At 32.4% G+C, this 14,902-nt stretch overlaps 1 protein-coding gene and 1 pseudogene across 2 annotated transcripts; both read left to right on the top strand.

Moving 5' to 3' along the window:
* The first annotated feature begins 8,818 nt into the window (after positions 1 to 8,818).
* LOC142505161 (phototropic-responsive NPH3 family protein NPY4-like) lies at positions 8,819 to 11,731 on the top strand (annotated as a pseudogene).
* A 1,058-nt stretch (positions 11,732 to 12,789) lies between these two features.
* On the top strand, positions 12,790 to 14,819 carry LOC142505162 (uncharacterized). Of its 2 annotated transcripts, none has more exons than XR_012804386.1 (3): positions 12,790 to 12,980; positions 13,156 to 13,393; positions 13,480 to 13,607. XR_012804386.1 is itself a non-coding variant. In XM_075618017.1 (3 exons), exons 2-3 carry the CDS (start codon positions 13,383 to 13,385, stop codon positions 14,532 to 14,534), a joined length of 1,062 nt encoding a protein of 353 aa, XP_075474132.1. In that variant the 5' UTR covers positions 12,791 to 12,980; positions 13,156 to 13,382; the 3' UTR covers positions 14,535 to 14,819. The 2 variants fall into 2 exon arrangements, 1 of the variants encoding a protein (XP_075474132.1); XM_075618017.1 differs by having other exon boundaries at positions 12,791 to 12,980; positions 13,156 to 13,389; positions 13,480 to 14,819.
* The last annotated feature ends 83 nt before the right edge of the window (positions 14,820 to 14,902 follow it).

The raw sequence follows: 14,902 nt of genomic DNA, 5'->3' as shown, positions 1-14,902 counted from the left end.
GCCACTATTAAGGAAATCATGAGGTTTGAATAGGGTATTATTATTATTATTATTATTTTTGAATAAATTTATTACTCAAAATTGTGGTATCAGATAGAATCAGGCAAAAGAACCCTAATAATGTTGATCTGTTTGGGTTGGCTAGATGTTTAGGCCCATATTAATAAATTAGGGCTAAAAATTTATGGCCCATATTAAACGGCAACAGGATCGTTTCATCATCGAAATCTTTTACAAATTTTTATTTTTATATCGTATAATATGCCACGTACTCTATAATATATGACAAAAAATTGTGTGATACGATATCGCGGATCGTATTTTGTGAGACAGATCTCTTATTTGGGTCATCCATGAAAAAATATTATTTTTTATGCTAAGAGTAATATTTTTTATTGTTAATATCGGTAGGATTAACCCGTCTCACAAATAAAGATTCGTGAAAGCGTCTCACAAGAGACCTAATTGTGCAGCGAATATTTAATGTAATTAGTATAACAAATAATCTACTGTACGTGTTTTTGTTCTCTTGTCGCTATTCTATAAACCAAGGTTTCGAAGTTTACGATATTCCACGTATATTCATACTTGTCGTTGATTCAAATAGTCCCCCGAATATCTATATTCAAAAACGCCGCCAAAAAAATTATTTAAGAAATTATATATTTTATTATCTTCTAATAAAGGGTAGCAAGTAACCTGATACATGCATATTTTATTCATTGAACCGAATTAATTAAAGGTAAAAAGAAAATTATTGTGATTAGTGTTTGTTAATGCACGTGACTAAAATTATTAGCGCTTGAGATTAGGCTTTACAACACAATATATTTCAAAAATACATTTAAGATAATTTTTCATTTTTAATACACTTTATAATATAATATAATATAATATAACGTGTAACTCCTAAATAATAACATGACCCAATAAAGAATTGGCCAGGTGAATTAAAAGTGGGAAGACTTATCATAATATGCTGACTTGACTCTCTAGGGAATCTTTAGACGACAAAATTTGATTTCTCAAATTAATTTATAACTCAAAGTTTATACCAAAGATTGTTAGCGTTTACGTCTAAATCATTCTTAGTATTATTTTACATCGCAATTTCATATTTGAATCTTTTTCAGTGTCTAAGCAAAATAAATAAATCATTATTTTCCTGAATTTTTTTGATGACATAAGATCCGGAATAGCACAAATAGCATGAAGCAAATCTATATATACCTATAAAAGTGTGGATACTTCAAATGTTTTCCAATTGTGAATGGACGTCATTACCCTTCACATTTTTTACTTATTTCAATTATCAATCAAGTAACTATGAAGTAAATTCACATTTAGTATATTAATTAATAATTAATACTAATTAAACATGTTTTATGGTTATTACCCTTCACATTTTTTAAAGTCCATAAGTCGATTGATTTTTAGTTTATTATGCCTTATACTTGATGTTTGGATATATATCTTTTAAAAATTTGTTTCATTTAATTTGATTCTATATATTGTGCTAATTATAATTTATTAGATAACATAAGTTATCAACTTGAATTTTAATTTGACAAAAAATTCGAATGTAAATTACATAAGTTCTTAATTAATTTATTCGTCCAATATAACAAAGAGATTAAACTCAAATTTATAACAAAATGATTCAAATTATTTTTTTAGAAAATCAAATTTTTTATTTTTATCATATAATCTGTATTTACGTGCATCGCGTGCTTCATACTAATCACATTAAACAGATGAAATACACTAAACAAGTGTTTGTGTGATAAACTTGTCTCAAATTTGGTTGGAAAAATGGAACTTGGCTTTTGGTCACCTGTCACCACTGCACCAATTTCGACAACATCGAGTCATTATTTTACTGAATTTGGAGGCATTGGGAGGAGGGGATTCGGCGGTGGCATGTGACATAAGCGGAGAGGAACATGGTCACTGTTTGTCCACCAGGCGAAACGACGGGATGAACCTTAAAATTAAATCAAAGAATTCAGTCCCTTCCAAGAAAAATAAAATAGATGGGCGTATAGATTTTTCGACAAAGAAGGATCAAATTTATCCACTAAAGAATCTCGATAGGTAGCACACCATTAGTATCGAAGTGCGCTAGTGAGTGGGAAAAAGATAGATTCGTTGTTTTCCTCCTCAAAAAATATACTAGTCCACTGTGGAACAATCGATAAAATCCAGAGAAGGGAAAAAGTTTTGTATATAATGAAGGGGGCAACAGTGTCAGCATAGCGTGCCCAATACTGTATACTTCGGATGAATTGAAATGATTGAGGGGTCCTGATTGGAAATAGGCGAAAAAGAAGCCACCTCACTTTACTGTAGCAGATGCGGAGGAGTAGAAAAGCGACAGCTAATTTTTGTAATTTAATAATGTGTTTTCACTTTGCTGTGTATATATATTTATATATGTATGTGGCTTGGGAAATGGGTATTTTGATCCTTGGTATTAAAAGTGAGAGCGAGGGAGAAAAAAGGAGCGAGCCTTGGGGCCGGTGGTGCTGATTCGTAACTGATATATATATATATACTAGAAAAGTGCACGTGCGTTGCACGTGGAAACGATTTTATCTGAAATAAAATTAGTTGATATAATAAATAAAAATGAAAATTATATTTTTTATAGATTCATATTAATTACATATATGAAATTTACATGTTTTCACATGTTTATTTTAAATAATTTACTTTTCGTTATATAATTTTTTTGTTATTTCTGTTTACATGTCGAGTTTTAATAACAAGTACGGATATCGTCCGATAAAACTTGATACACTACAAATCTACAATAAAAACAATTCTTTAATTAACTTGAACAAAAACTTGAATAAATTAATAAAATAAATTGAAATTAAAATAAAAGGATTAAACAAACACAATTTAAATAATTTAAATTAAAATTAATAAACGACTGTTCGAATATCGGTTAATGTACATATCAATTCTTAAACAATGCTTTTGAAGGAATTCATTATTTTATCAATATACTATGTCAAATTATATTTAACTAATTCAACAACATACAATAACCAAGTGTCTTTTTGTTATTTAATAATTGCAATTGCAACAATGAATGGTGGATTTCTCTAGCTTTTGTCTTTTAGTCTATGACTATCAGCATGTACTCAATCTCATATATTGTTAGGACCGGCTAGATGTTTAGAGGGGGTGAATGAATAAATACCCTATTAAAACTTCGGTATGATTGGTTTGAGCTAACAAAATACATTCGCTTTATCTCAACTAAGTTGTCAGTTGAGTTACAAGTCAGCAAGGTAAAATATATGTACAGAAAAAGAATTGTGTTCAAAGTTGAACCAAATGGATACTAACACGATAATCGGTAGATGCAGTTATCCCAATGCCAAAAAATTTCATGATGTTCAGTAGTTTTTCGTTGATGAAAATATTGTTAGACAACCAATTCAAGCTGATTTTGATGGAGAAAATGGAGAAGAAATGCAGATCCTTTGGAGAATGCATAATCTATAGAGTACAAGCAACAATCAATAATCAATCAACATATTTCAGTCAATGAGACAGAAAATGAACAAAGATCTCAACGATTTACAAAAAAGAGCAACATGGATGACACATCCTTTGGAGAATGCATAATCTGTAGAATACAAGCAACAATCAATAATCAATCAACATATTTCAGTTAATGAAACAGAAAATGAACAAAGATCTCAACGATTTAGAAGAAGAGAAACATGGATGACAAATTATGAGGTAACTGGTAATAATCAAATTGAAGATTAATTTGTTCATTTTGCTCTATTTTCATATTGTGATCCAGTAACTTTCTAAGAAGGTGTCAAAGAATCAAAATATCAAAAGGAAATGGATGCTGAAATTACATCCATCGATAAAATAAAACTTGGGAACTCATCGAACTTCCAAAAGGTCAAAAAACGATGTGTGAAGTAGATTTACAATATTAAATTGAAAGAAAATGGAAAGCCGACAAATTCAAGGCACCGTTGGTAGCAAAAGATTACAAACAAGAGTTTGGAGTCGGTTATAAAGAAATATTTGCTCAGTTGCAAGACATGATACGATCAGATTGGTAATTGCCTTAGTAGCACAAAATTCATGGTCTATCTTTTATTTTGGCTGTGAAATCGGCATTCTTACATGGAGACTTGGAAGAACATATATGTATCCATCAACCTCTTTGTTATATTAAGTTGGAAATGAGAATAAAGTGTATAAATTGAAAAAAACTTTGTATGGGCTAAAGCAAGTCCCACGAGCTTAGTATAGTTCTTTTTTTCGCCCCCATGTTGTAAGGTAAGTTTTCAAAAAAGTCCATATGAGTATAAACTTTGTACAAAATTGAAGATGAAGGAAAAATCTCATTGTTTGTTTATATGTTAATGACCTTATATTCATTGAAAATGATGGTGTCATGTTTGAAAATTTTAAGAAGTCCATGATGGTTGAGTTTGATATGTCGGATCTTGGCAAGATACATTATTTTCTTGGTATGAAGTAGTTCAATCTACTTATGAGATTTTTATTTCACATAAGAAACATGTTCAAAAAGTTTTGTGCAAATTTAATATGAAGAAATGCAATTCTGCAAGTACTCCCGTAGAGTATAGTTTGAAGCTAACAAAAAGTTGTGATGGAAAGAAGATTGACAACATATTTTACAAGCAAATTGTTGGAAGCTTAATGTATTTGACAGCAACAATGTCGAATATTATGTATTCTTTCATTCTCATAAGCAGATACGTTGAGAATCCTATAGAAATGCATTTTTAAGCTGTTAAGAGGATTTTACGATGCCTGCAACGAACACAAGAACTTGGTCTCTACTATAAGAAAGGAGAACAATCAGATTTGATAGATTTTTTTGTGATAGTGATTATGCAGGAGATCGAGATGATAGAAAAAAACTTAAGGACGATTTTTTTTCTTAGATCAAGCGGTTGTTCCATGCACTTCGAAGAAACAATCAATTGTTACTTTATCAACCACTGAAGCTAAATTTGTTGCATCAACTTCACGTGCATGTCAACTATTTGGCTGAGAAAAATTCTTGAAGAGCTTAAATTCAAGAATCATGATCCTTTTGCAATTTATTATGATAATACTTCAGCCATAAAACAATCTAAGAATCTAGTCCTCCATGGAAGAAGCAAGCTCATTGATGTGAAATATCAATTGTGACCTCACAAATAATGAAACAATTGATCTCATATTTTGTAGAAGGAAAACCAAGTAGCTGACATGTTTACCAAGTCCCTGAAACTGCCTGCATTTCATAAACTAAGGGAACTACTTGGTATTAACATACTACAAAACAAATTTGAGGGATGGTATTCTTATTAAGCCGATGTTGACCTTATCGGTTTAAGGGAGAGATTATTGAATTGTTAAAAGTTTGTTGAAGTACTTAGTTATATGTCTTGTCAAATAAAGTCTGTTAGTCATTGTTTATTATTAACGTATTACAGAAAATAATTATCTTAGCATATTTGTTATTTCATGGTTTAGTGGTCAAATACTGTTGCTATTTTTATGGTTCTTTCCATATGTGTACTTGCATATAAAAGGCTCATTGCTGAATAAATAAAATATATAACAGAAAATATAATTCTTCTATTTGTTTGATTTATATTTTACTCTATGAACCACTAACTACAAATCTATATTTTCGTTTAACTTGAAGTTTAAAAAATACAGTTCGAACCATTTTTGCTTATAAAACGTATATGTTTATTTGGCTTGAAGTTTAAAAAATTAAGTTCGAACTATTTTTTGTTATGAAACATAGAAAATATGTCGTACATATAAAAAATATTAATAGTAGTCTACTTTTTCATGTTAAAGAATGCATAATAAAAAAATATGTAAGAAATATTAATAGTATTCAACTTTTTATTTGAAATAATGCATAATTATGTATCAATTAAATAAATAAATAAACTAACTTAAATTAAAAATATATCAATTATTAACTAATAATGGGGAAAACAATGCATAATGATGTATCAATCTAAAAATTAAATAAATTAACATTATTTAACTTGAAGTTTAAAAAATTAAGTCCGAACCTCTAGCTAAAAATTTATATGTTCATTTAACTTAAATTTAAAAAAATTAAGTCTGAACCACTAACAAAAAAATTATATGTTCATGTAACTTGAGATTTAAAAAATAAAGTTTTTATCATTTTTGGTTATAAAACGTAAAAAATATATTGTAGGTTTAAAAAATATTAATAATAGTCCAATTTTTAATGTGAAATAATGCATAGTAAAATATATCAATTATTCAAATACAATAAATCACCAACATCTACAAATTTATTTAAGCTAAATTTTTAGATTGAAACCATATGTAAATCAAATATTAGATAACCAACAATGTATGGATGTGTATTATAGATAAATATGAATTGTATAATGACAAATTTATATATTTTAATTAACTTTAAGTTAAACATATTAATATGAATCATTTTTTGTTAAAAGAATAGAAATATATTGTAGGTTTAAATTAAATAATACAAAACTTCAAATTTATATGTTTATTTAACTTGAAGTTTTAAAAATAAAGTCCGAACTATTTTTGGTTATAAAACATATATGTTTATGGTTATAAAACATATATGTTTATTTAACTTGAAGTTTAAAAAATGAAGTCCGAACCGCTAACCAAAAATTTATATGTTCATGTAACTTGAAGTTTAAAAAATTAAGTCTGAACCATTTTTGGTTATAAAACATAAAAAATATATTAAAATAATAGAAAATATATTGTAGGTTTAAAAAATACTAACCACAAATTTATATGTTAAATCAACTTGAAGTTTAAAAAATAAAGTTTGAACTATTTTAATTATAAAACATATATGTTTTTTAACTTGAAGTTTAAAAAATTAAGTTCGAACCGCTAACCAAAAATTTATATGTTAATATAATTTGAAGTTTAAAAAAACATAGAAAATATTTGAAGTTTAAAAAATAAAAAATTAAGTCCGGATCGCTAAAAAATAGAAAATATATTGCAGGTTTAAAAAATATTAACCACAAATTTATATGTTCATTTAACTTGAAGTTTAAAAAATAAAGTTTGAAATATTTTAGTTACAAAACATATATGTTTTTTTAACTCGAAGTTTAAAGAATTAAGTCCGAACCGATAACCAAAAATTTATATATTATTGTAACTTGAAGTTTAAAAAAATTAAGTCCGAATCATTTTTGATTATAAAGCTTAGAAAATATATTGATGTGAAATAATGCATAGTAAAATATATTAATTAAACAAATTAGGTAATTAGATAAGAAAATTGAAAAGTTACCTAAATAAATAAATAAGACATTAATTAAGTAATAATTGGAAAATGATAACCACAGTAAATTCACAAGTCATATACTTATAATAATATTAAATATATATATATATGGGAACATTCTTAGCTTGGCCTTTTGTGTAACATGGTGTTGCGGTGGTGCCTGGCATAGTTTCGAGACAGCGCATATGTTTTTTTCCTCTGGTTTTTAGGCAGTGGGTTTCCTTTTTCCTTTGCTCGTACACCATTGTTTTGCTTCATTGAGCATTGAAACTTTGTATGGAGGTGAATTCTGTTTAGTACAGGGGTTACTACACGTGGTCAAAGTTTTTATGTTTCTTCACTTTTTCTTTCAATATCTTTTCAGGGATGTTGGATTTCTGGTACTTGAATGCATATGGGTTTTCGGGTTTTAGACACTATATGTTATTTCTTGATTGAAACTATGATAAAGATGTAACCTGACTGATTTTATTCCATTTTCTACATTAGGTTTCTACTCTCTTGAATCTTGAATGAATGGATTCTTGTCTGATTACCATTTACCGCTGTTTGTGTTGTTCTTGTTGGAGTGTGTCTCCCAAAGAGTTGGACCATTCAACCCATTAGTCGGGACAAGAAGCTTATCAGTTGGCCACAATAACTGATAGGGTTTTTCGAAAACCTACAGCTGGAAGAACTCCTTATGACAGCATGTCCAGATAAACACAACAGCGGGAAAGATTGATATATGGAGCAAATCCAGATAAGCACAACATGGGGAAGAATCCATGTTTTGTAGAACAATATCCGAGGGTTATAAAAGATGGCAAAACTCTGTAATTGGGGGACCTTTTTCTTTTGAAAAACTTGTCCAGAAAATTGGGGTGACATTAATAAAACAAACTTGGTTGTTCTCCCATGGATGTAGGTCTTCGACTGAACCACGTAAATTGGTTTGTGTCTTGTTACAAATAGATTTGTTCTTGTTACAAATAGATTTGTTCGTAGTATTTGATTCATAGTCACCGATCAAGTTTCGAGTTTGATATTCGGTTTGAGATTCTTGTGTTCTTCCTTAAGTAACAATCAAAGCAAATTTCCAGAATTCTAATCAAGAAACGAAAACCATTCACAACAGTTCTCGTTTCTTGCAACTTTCATGATCACGTGGTTTATTATTGTCATTCATTTGGAAATTTAGTTTCTTTAAACGCAAGATATAGAGAACAAATGTGTTGGTTTTAGTGCTGGTTTGTACTTATGTTTCGTACATTCAAAATAAGCTGCAATTTTGATGACGTTCATACACTAAAACCGAGGTTATGTTTGGCTTTCCAGGTGTCAATTACTCCATTATTTGAAGGAAAATCTTACCGAGTAATATGGTTTCTTGGCCTCGACTTTGAAAAAAATTAATTTGAGATTATCGTATATATTCAGTGTAGAGATTATTACTGTTTCGGAGATATACTAAGGTTGGGGCATTTAGGTATTCTTTCTTTTGTTTTGGCTTCGGGCTATCCCGTTCTTGTTTTTCAACCTCGATTTTGAGTTGAGTTCTTGAAGAGAAGTTGGGAACTGGGAAATTAGCCTGCTAATATGAAATTTATGAAGCTTGGATCCAAGCCTGATCAGTTTCAGACAGATGGGGACAATATCAGGTTAGTCAAATTTCTTGAAATCCTAGTTTTACTGTGGAACTTGTTTATCAGCTCTTATTTTATTTTTCCGATATTCATTATATTCTCTGTCCAGTATGGCTGGGTTTGAATGTTTTGTAGAGTTGAGATATAAATGAATTATTTGATATGTGGTGATCATTTCTTCTTGTTTTTCTGGTGAAAATTGGGACTCGGGAGCCTTAAAATTTCAGGCTGCTGATTCCTATGAGTGGATAGGAAATCAATTATTTTTACTTTAATTTTTCAGGGGAAGGATTCCATTATTTTCTTGTGCTTGATTTTGGTTGTTTTTCATCAATTCTGTCTCTTGAACTCCATTTCTTCAATTCCAAAGTATGATACGGGAAGAGCAATGTATATGAATTTTGTTCTGAATATGAAAGAAGCATTTAAATTTCAGGTATGTGGCTACGGAATTGGCTACTGATATTGTCATTAGTGTGGGAGATGTCAAGTTTTACCTCCACAAGGTATAATCTCTCTCTTCATACTAATATGCACCGTGCATATGAACATGTGCTTTTCTGGTATTTTTATCTCGAATTTGCACTTCTGTCTTTTTACAGTTTCCTCTGCTTTCCAAGAGCTCTCACCTTCAGAAGCTCGTATCCAGTGTGAGCGATGAAACAAATGATGAAATTGACGTCCACGATATTCCAGGCGGACCTGCTGCTTTTGAAATTTGTGCTAAGTTTTGTTATGGCATGGTTGTAACACTTAATGCATATAATGTCGTATCAGCACGCTGTGCAGCAGAGTATCTAGAGATGTTCGAGATCGTTGAAAAAGGGAATCTTGTTTACAAGATCGATGTTTTTCTTACTTCCAGCATTTTCCGGAGCTGGAAAGACTCGATCATCATACTTCAGACAACTAAATCTCTTCTTCCATGGTCTGAGGAATTGAAAATTGTTAACCACTGCTTAGATTCGGTAGCTAATAAAGCTTCAACCCACCCTTCAAAAGTCGACTTTTCATATGCTTTTAATCGCAAGAAATTCCTGTCCAAGAATGAAATCAGCTCACATTGGAATGGTGTGAAAAAAAAGCACACTGTGCCGAAAGACTGGTGGGTGGAAGACCTCTGTGAGCTTCACATAGATTTGTATAAGCAAGTTGTAGCTACTATTAACGCTAAGGGAAGAATATCTGCAGAGGGGATCGGAGAATCAGTAAAAGCATACATTATAAGAAGGGTACCAGGTTTCAATAAGGGTGTTATCCAAGGTGGCGATACCTTAAAGTACCGGTACTTGGTTGATACCATTATATGGTTGCTTCCCTTGGAGAAAAACTCCGTCTCTTGCAGTTTTTTGCTCAAGTTACTACACGTGTCTATAGAGCTAAATTGTGGAGAAACCTGGAAGATGCGAGCTGATGCAAAGAATTGCATGCCAACTTGAGGAGGCGTCTGTTGCTGATTTTCTAGTTTGTTCTCCAAGTGGTGAGGTGATCCTATACGATATAAATTTAGTAAACGAGCTAGTTGAAAAGTTTATAATGCTAGAACATAGCTCGCAGAGCCATTTTACGAGTGATCATGAATTCCCGGAGACATGTACCGGATGTTACTCAGATGCATCAAAGATGAAGGTGGCTAGATTAGTTGATGGCTATCTGGCCGTAGCTGCAAAAGATTCGTCATATGTCATTGTCCAGATTTGTCAATCTTTTTGAAATTGTTACGAGCTTTCCAAGACCAACCCATGATGGAATATACCGGGCTATTGACATATTCATGAAGGTTTATTTCTACAGTCCTCTTGTACTCTCTGTTTTATTCAATTCTCCTTACCTGCTGGCAGAATCAAAGAATTCGGATGAGAGTGAGACTTGACCAGGGGATGAGATGGGAGAACTAAGTTTTTGGGGAGGTCGAAACTAGCAGTTTTAGAAATTACACAATAAGTGCTAGTAAAAAATTTTGGGCTTGAGATGGTCCTGTTTGATCTAGGTGACTAATCGATATATCTTGTTACAGGAACACCCGGAGTTGAGTAAAAGTGAGAAAAAGAAAATTTGCAGGTTAATTGACTGCAAGAAACTGTCAGCTGACGCTTGCACGCATGCTGTGCAAAATGAGAGGCTTCCTCTTCGAGTAGTTGTGCAGGTTCTTTTCTTTGAGCAAGCCAGGGCCGCAGCAGCTTCTGGCGGAAGCAGCACACCTGATTTACCAGGCTCTAGTAGGACTCTGCTCCCTGGAGGGTCATACGGTAGCTCTAGATCTGCAACAACAAACACAGACGAGGATTGGGATGGTGACCAGATGACAAAGGAACTCAAGGCTCTAAAGTTGAGGGACATCGGAGGAAACAGAAGCGAAAGTGGGCCAAGTAACGGTACAGATGCAGAAAAACTTGCTGCCAAGAAAGTCAAAAAGATATTTTCGAATCTCTGGGCATACAAAGACAGACAAAGCGAAAACAGTAGCTCAGATACGTCAGAGAGCCTTACATCCACAAGTCTCGAAGAGAGAAGATCAACCTCTCCAAGAAATAGGAGACATCCCTCGTCTTAAAACTAGATTTTAAGACAATACGATGTAGATTTGACTTGGGTTGCTTGAAATCGTTTTGAGTTCCGGAAACAGGCATGTGAATGATTTGTTAATGGAAAGTATGTGTCTTCGGCGTTTTTCTTGGCCCAAAGGGAAGTGTTAGTATTGGTCAGAGGCATGTTGATTAAGTTGTAAGGCACTCTTTATCGGTTGCAGTAATAGATTAAGGTTGATTTATGTAGAACTGTTGCTGTAATAACATGAATTAGTGTATAAATATGGTTTTAAATTGAACTAACCGTTCTAGCTGATGACGATGACGATGACTATCACATTAACCCGTTTAATTGAAATAAACATATAGAACACATAGTATCTTTTACCTCAAGCACTGAAAAAAATCGGTGTCGTGTTTTTTTTTTTTTTTTTTTTGACAAATCATAGGAGGCGTCGTATGTTTATCACTTAAAAAATTTAATTCACGTAGATTTATAATCTTATTTTTAAAAAATAGATAAATATTTATGATTACATCAACAATTTGATACATCACTCCAATTTTATGTGACATTTTCTCTCTCAAATTACATTATAATTTTTTTAAAATAATTTCTGATACATATTTCGCATTAGATTATAACAATATAAGCGACATCTCTTGTTTTAAATTTCAATTTTATCCCATAAAACATGTCGAAGCAATTCGAAACCAAGAACTAAAGGTCCAACTTCGTCATCAATAAACAAAAAAGTATATATAATAATAATAATTGTATAAAAGCATAACTGAAATTTATAACCCATTATTTTATATATATATATAGATGAATATACCTTATATATTATATCCAACATTATTTGGGCCTGCTTTGTTTGGGGGCACGTCATCATGCACTTTCATGATCTTATCCCATGATGATTATCATCCTGTTTGGAGGTTGGTCAGAAACTGCTGACTTCATCCTCGGACAGTACATTTTTACCAAAACCCATAATGATTTGAAAGCCAAACAGAACCTTCCCTGTAAGGCAATGCAATTTGAAAGCCACACAGTACCTTCACTTAATTATAATTTAGGTTGCCAAATTACTTAGTTATATATGTATTTATTAAATTATATTTTATAATATTTTCTTATTGATGTAATCTAAAATCAATTTAATTTCAAGCATTCAATCTCAATTTAAGTCGATTATTTTCTTTTATTTATTATTTAAAAAAAAAACAGAGAGTATGAAACTGCAGTTGCATCTCTCTGATGATAATAAGTACACGTGCCTTTGACCGTGGTATGACTTGAGAAAAGAAGCTTCCAATGCCAACGCTTACATGCCCTAATCCTCTTTTCTCACTCTAATTACACCCTCGAAGCTCGATCACCACTTCGCCCTATATTTTCCAAGTTTTTAATTCTGAAACAATTGTGAAAAAGAGCGAGGTTTTTGAATACCTGAGAATCGGGAGTTACTGCTTCGATTGAATCTGGTGAGTTTTGTTTTGTATCTTTAGATGAAATGCTCAGTTAGCTTTAATGGGTTCTTTGTTCTTCATAGATTGAGGTTTCTGGAGATGGTTTTACTTCGGTAATTGGAATTTCAAACTGGGATTAATTAAAGTTTGAATTTTTTTTGTTGTTGTTGTTGTCTGTGATGTTTTTCAGTGGGTCGTGCTGAATTGTGTAGTCGAGTTGGCTCGTTCAATCATTCTGTTTGACGGGTGTTCGTGAGTAATTCAAGTGATATAAAGTTTTTTGGGGTTTGATTTACGAGCGGGTTTGTTCTTTCTACTGAATTTTTGTCGAATGTTGATCAGCAAATAACTGTTGACCATACTCACTGACGTTGACACTTGATGGAAACAGAGAAGAATTAGGGTTTCTGAATCAAGATGATGGGTTGGTCTGAATTTTCCCTATCTTATAGATTTGATTGATTTTATTTCATTTTTATGGTTATATGAGTTTTGGAGCCAATTAAAATGCCAGGAGATCGGCATTGCCCTCGAATTGATACCATTGAGCTAAAACTTCATATCGAAAGGGTACTTGGTCGACAAAAAGCTGAAAAGTATTTCAATCTTTTGAGTAGGTATCTGAGTCTCAAGCTTAATAAATCAGAGTTTGATAAGCTCTGTATTGGATTGTTAGGGAGGGAAAATGTCACTCTCCATAATGGACTTATTCGAGCAGTTATCAGCAATGCTTATGCTGCCAAGAATCCCCCTCCTAAGCATGGGAAAGGGGATAATACTTCATTTAATGTGAAAGTTCCGAATGGGTACCGCAGAAGTATTCTTCAATCTCTTTGCAGAGATGTGTTTCCTCAGTCTCCTAGGAAGGGAAGAACGCCCACTCTTCGAGATCGTAAGCCCAAGGATAGACCAAGCTTACTTGGGCCTCATGGGAAGGCCAATAATGTGGCATGTGAAGATTCAATGCTGAAGGTCCAGGAACAGCAGAGTGCTACCGAGCTTTTATCTCTAGGTAGTAAGCCCCCTGTTGAAGTTACCTCCGTGGAAGACGGTGAAGAGGTGGACCAGGATTTTGAAAGTCCTGGAGTTAATAGAAAAAGCCCTCTTAGAGCTCCATTTGGAGTTTCTCTTCATACAAAAGGAACGAGAAAAGTGTTATGCCATGGATCATCACCTTTTGTTGAAATTGACACTTGCTATAACAATGGTGTTCTTCCGGACTTTGGTTCCTTAAGGAAAAGGTTGGAACAAAAGGTGAAAATGGAGGGATTGAATATATCGACAGATTATGTCAATTTATTGAATAATGGGATGGATGCATTTATGAAGAGATTACTCAAACCTTGCCTCGATTTAGCTGCCTCAAGATCAGCATACAAGCTCCCGGACAAAGTTCAGCATCAAATTAAGAATGGTACGAGCCCAATGACACATGTACAGAAGTCTAACAGATTGTTTACTTTGTCAACAACAGACTTTCGAGTTGCAATGGAATCAAATCCTCGGAGTCTTGGAGAAGACTGGCCGTTACTGCTTGAGAAGATTTCGTTGCATGCTTCGGAAGATTAAATAGGTGGATGCTGTGTTAGTTTTTATATGTTGATTTTTTACTGTGGTTCTAGAGGCACTGCTAACAGTATCATTGACACGATTCATGTGATCTTAGTTGGTCTAGAGCTACCGAAAATTTTGGATCAAGTTGGTTAGATTGTATATATGCCACCGGGCAGATTGTTTCTGGAGTCTTATTTCTTACCTCATAAAGTACAAGGCAAAGGTATAGGGACAACACATGTAAGATTGTTTCTATTACATATAATTCATGTAATGTCTTGTTAAAACTCTTGGGTGAACTGCTAGCTAGTGGTGGCGCGAATGTCTTGTTAAAATGTCACTTCTTTTGCAAAGTGTTAAACGGATTCAAAGACGAGATAATC

Source organism: Primulina tabacum, chromosome 10 (assembly GCF_025594145.1).
Source record: "Primulina tabacum isolate GXHZ01 chromosome 10, ASM2559414v2, whole genome shotgun sequence".
Classification (NCBI taxonomy): domain Eukaryota; kingdom Viridiplantae; phylum Streptophyta; class Magnoliopsida; order Lamiales; family Gesneriaceae; genus Primulina; species Primulina tabacum.
The sequence above is the reverse complement of the archived record's forward strand: the minus strand, read 5'-3'. Positions and strand labels throughout refer to the sequence as shown.